The sequence below is a fragment of the Nannospalax galili genome, unplaced genomic scaffold (genome assembly GCF_000622305.1).
Source record: "Nannospalax galili isolate Female #2095 unplaced genomic scaffold, S.galili_v1.0 scaffold247, whole genome shotgun sequence".
In the NCBI taxonomy this organism is placed as follows: domain Eukaryota; kingdom Metazoa; phylum Chordata; class Mammalia; order Rodentia; family Spalacidae; genus Nannospalax; species Nannospalax galili.
The window spans coordinates 585276-589605 of NW_008356952.1; the positions used below are offsets into that span (position 1 = coordinate 585276).

At 39.4% G+C, this 4330-nt stretch overlaps 1 protein-coding gene across 1 annotated transcript in view; it reads right to left on the bottom strand.

Annotated features, from left to right (window-relative positions):
• Positions 1 to 1683, bottom strand: part of Ppp1r42 (protein phosphatase 1 regulatory subunit 42) — a 41093-nt gene extending 39410 nt beyond the window's left edge. Inside the window, exon 1 of the mRNA XM_008854771.3 lies at positions 1479 to 1683. Coding sequence (XP_008852993.2) covers positions 1479 to 1607 — 129 coding nt within the window. The 5' untranslated portion in view covers positions 1608 to 1683. The remainder of the gene's footprint in view (positions 1 to 1478) is intronic.
• Positions 1684 to 4330: the final 2647 nt, after the last annotated feature.

Consider the following 4330-nt stretch of genomic DNA (forward strand, 5'->3'; position numbering starts at 1 on the left):
ACCCTAATCCTACCTGCTTTTCCTGCTTCCCCCTCCCTGATTTCTCCCCCAAACATTCCCCTCTTCCACACCCTAAAGCCCCCATATATAAAGTCCCAGCTCACAACCTGTGGGCTGACATCTTTCCCTGACATCTTTCCCTGCCCTTCCCTGACATCCTTCCCTTCCCTGACATCCTTCCCTTCCCTGACATCTTTCGGTGCCCCGTGTGAAATAAATCTGTATCCCACTGAGAATTCCATCTGTGCCTCGGTGCCTTCCTCCATCCATCCGCTCGTGCTCTCCACTGCGCTCTCGCCAACATTTTTACCTATCAGTAAGGATAACCAGAACCTCCTGTCCCTACCTCCCAAGTGGGGTTATAGATAGGCATGTGTCACCATGCCAGCTTTACTAAGTGAATTTAAGGCCCAGTCTTGATATGCAGTGAAACTGTATTTCACTCTCATGCTCCCTACCCTCAAAATAGAAATAAGAATAGTAACTGTGTTATAGCTCTGCAAACAACAAACTTTTTTCTTTTTATGATACTAGGGATTGAATCCAGGGCTTGTACATCCTAGGCAAATGCTTTATACTACTGAGCTACATGCCTAACTTTGTGTCACCACTAAGGTATACCCTTATTACCACTTTTGAACTTTGGAATTATGGTACTCACATACTGATTTCTTAAATCTTTTTTATCTTTCTTTCTTTCTTTCTTTCTTTCTTTCTTTCTTTCTTTTCTTTTCTTTTCTTTTCTTTTCTTTTTTTTTGGAGACAGATCTCACTGGGTAGCTCAGACTACCCGGAATCTGAAATCCTCCTGTCTCTCTGCTGGGATGGCAGACATGTACTTAGCTTATTTGAGGGCATTTTGTTGTTAAAAACTATTCCAGCCTGAGCATGGTGGCACAGGTTTTTAATCCCAACACTCAGGAGGCAGAAGCAGGTGGATATCTGTGAATTTAAGACTAGCCAGCCTAGTTTACATAGTAAGTTCCAGACCAACCAGGGTTGCATATTAAGACCCTGTCTTAAAAACACAAAAGCAGGGGGCTGGAGAGATGGCTCAGTGGTTAAGAGCACTGACTGCTCTTGCGGAGGACCCGGGTTTGATTCTCAGCACCCAGATGGTGGCTATGATCCATTTTTAACTCCAGTTCCAGGGGATTCCTAAGCCCTCTTCTGACCTCTGCAGCATTGCACAACACAGGTGCACTCACCTACATGCAGGCAATACACTCATACACATAAAATAAAAATAATAAAATATTTTTTTAAAAAAGCAATTTTTAAAAGGTTATTTTCCAAATCTAGTTTGTCATGCTGTAGAGTATTAGAGTGAAACAGTAACATATATATTAACATATATTTGTAAAACACAATGCTATGCAATCAAAATCAAATTATTATACAATGTATACCCTCAAACCAATTTCTAAACTTTACATTGCTAATTATTCAAAAATAGAAAATAGGTTTAGAGTTCTTACAATTGCATCTATGTTTCTGTCGGAAAAATTTATGTGAGTTATTTTCTTCAGGGATTGTGCAATGTTTTGTTCTTTCCGGGGTTTAAGATTGCTGTTTTTGGTGATTAAGTTCAAAGTCAGTCGAACCATGGTTTCTGTATAAGTCAAACTCTCAGCAAAAACTGTTTTGACACCATGTCCAAAAGTAAGTTCAGATTTTATTTTCAACTTTCTGAAAATTAAAGGGAACAAAAAGAGTATTATGACACATAGAAATTTAGGAAAGGTTATTTTGATTTAATATATAAAACTATTTAGTAAGCTAGTCCATTGATGTTTTATGCTATGTGGTATTTTCTAAGTTTATAGACAATTGCTTTTGTTAAAAACATTCAGAACACCAGAATTAATTAAATTAACATTATTTATTTGCTTTTTATTTATTTTTGGATTTTGGTTTTTTAAGATAGATCTTACTATGTAGCCCTGGTTAGCCTGGAACTCTTTGCAGATCAGGCTGACCTTGAACTTACAGCAATCCTCCTGCCTATTTCACGAGTACAGGGATTATAGGCCTGTGCCACCACACGTCTTTTTTTTTTTTTTTTTTTTTTTTTTTTTTTTTTTTTTGTCTGTTTGTTTTGAGAGAGTCTCACCTATGTGGTCCAGACTGGCCTCCAACTTGGGATCCTTTTGCCTCTCCCCCAGTCCTGGGATGAAACACCTGTGCCACCACCCCTTATTTTCACTTCTACATCTTCCTACCCCAGAGCAGTGATGAATTGTTATGTGGGCTCCTCTTCCTTTTCCCTCTCTGAGTTTTTCTTTTGTTTTCAGTGCTGGGATAGAATCCAGGGATTACTACATGCTAGGAATCACTTTACCATCAAACTACATCCTCAGCCCCCTGTGGAGTGCATCTTTTAAAGGATCATTTATTTTTGAGCAAAAAAGGACCTCAAGGAAAATTGTCCAATGTTCTCATTTTGTAGGTGGAGTAATTATTAGTCCCAGAGAGTTATTTCAAGCTTTTCAAATGGTATCAGGAGAACGGTGAGAATGGGGCCAGGTCTCTGGCTCCTTACCTCATAGTAACCACAGTAATGATATCTACAAACCAGAACACATGGTGCAAACCTTGAGTTACACATGGGATGGTACAGGACACTCTCAGTGGAGTATACCTAGAGATTTTTATCTTATGCTACTACAATCATAATCCAGGAAAAGTCATCTTAATACAGTATTTCTTAATCCAGATTGCCAGGTTCAAATTTTGGCTTCACTGCCTACTGGAAAGGCAATCTTAAAAGTATTTTATAAACTATAGTAAAGGCAAGGGGTATACATGAATGAAACCCTAGGTTTGATCCCAAGCAACACAAAAATAAATTATAAATAAAATTAAAAACTAAACAAGGTATGTGGGGGGAGCTCAATCTCCACCCCTCCCTGAGGATGTATAGGCAGTTAACAGTAAGTAGCTAGGGAAGAAGGACTCAGGAAGCCCCATCTTTCTCTGAGGATCTATAGGCTGGTCATGGTTTCTGGGGGAGGGACATTTTCTTTGGTGATGTAGTAGCCACTGCTAAGGTGTCCATGCTCCTGTAAATAATCTTTCACCCATGCTTCTGTAAGCAAATCTAATGAAACTCATTGGGAAAAAAAAAGAAAAGAAAAAAGACTGAAAGTAGAATAAGGACTAATTGGGAAGGTGAGAGGGATCAGTAGGAGGAAGAAAGGAAAGGGCAATGGGGAGGGGAATATGATCAAAATACATTATATACATGCATTAAAATATAATGAAAGTCTTATTCATATAGAATTAATATATGCTCCTAGAAAAAAAAACTTAAGAGACTGTTGGCAGTGGTGCTACCTATAGTCCAGCTACTTGGGAGTCTGAGGCAGGAGGAGTTTTGAGTCTAGGAGTTTGAGGCCAGGCAGGTCAATATGTGAGAGCCTGTCTCAAAATCACTACAAGAATAAGGGTACCTACTTCCAAGGGATACTGTCGAGATGCATGAAGGCATGTCCAGCCTAGTGTGGAGATGTGCACAGGATGTCTACCTGGGGCCCTCGGGCTGCACGCACTGCACAACAGCTCTGAATATGAATCAACACAAAACAATAAACTTACTTAAAACATTATTTTTTTAAAATATTTATTAGTTTTATCTATTTTATGTGTATGAGTGTATTGCCTGCATATATGTAAGTGCACCCATGTCATGCTGTGTTCACATAAGTCAGAAGAGGGTGGCAAATTCATTGTAACTGGAGTTACAGAAGGTTGTTAGCTGCCATGTGGGTGCTGGGAACAGAACCCAGGTCCTCTGCAAGAGCAATCAGTGCTCTTAACAACTGAGCCATTTCTCCAGCCCCTTAAAACATGAGATCTTCTTTTTTTTGTCTTTTTGAAGCAGGGTCTCCCTGTAGCCCCAGCTGTCCTGGAGCTCACTACGTAGACCAGGCTGGCCTTGAACTCACAGAGATCCGCCTGCCTCTGCCTCTCAAGTGCTGGGACTACAGGCAGGCATGCGCCACCATGCCCGGCAATGAGATCTTCTTTTTGTGACTCAGTTGTGTGGTTCTCAAGTGTAAACTTTGTAGATGACATCTTGTTGAGACAACAAAAGGATGGACATGTCCTTGAGTGTTCTGTGCCTGGTATCAGTCAATAAATATTAGCTATCACCATCATTATTATTCTATTGCTGTTTTGTTCAGAGATAAAGTTATCTTCACCATTCTACCTTGAAAGATATCAGGGGGGCATAATAAATGATTAAAAAGGGAGCCATATTAAATGAATATTAAATATTAGATATATAGAATATTACTTTATATGTTATCCATATGCTTTCCATAAG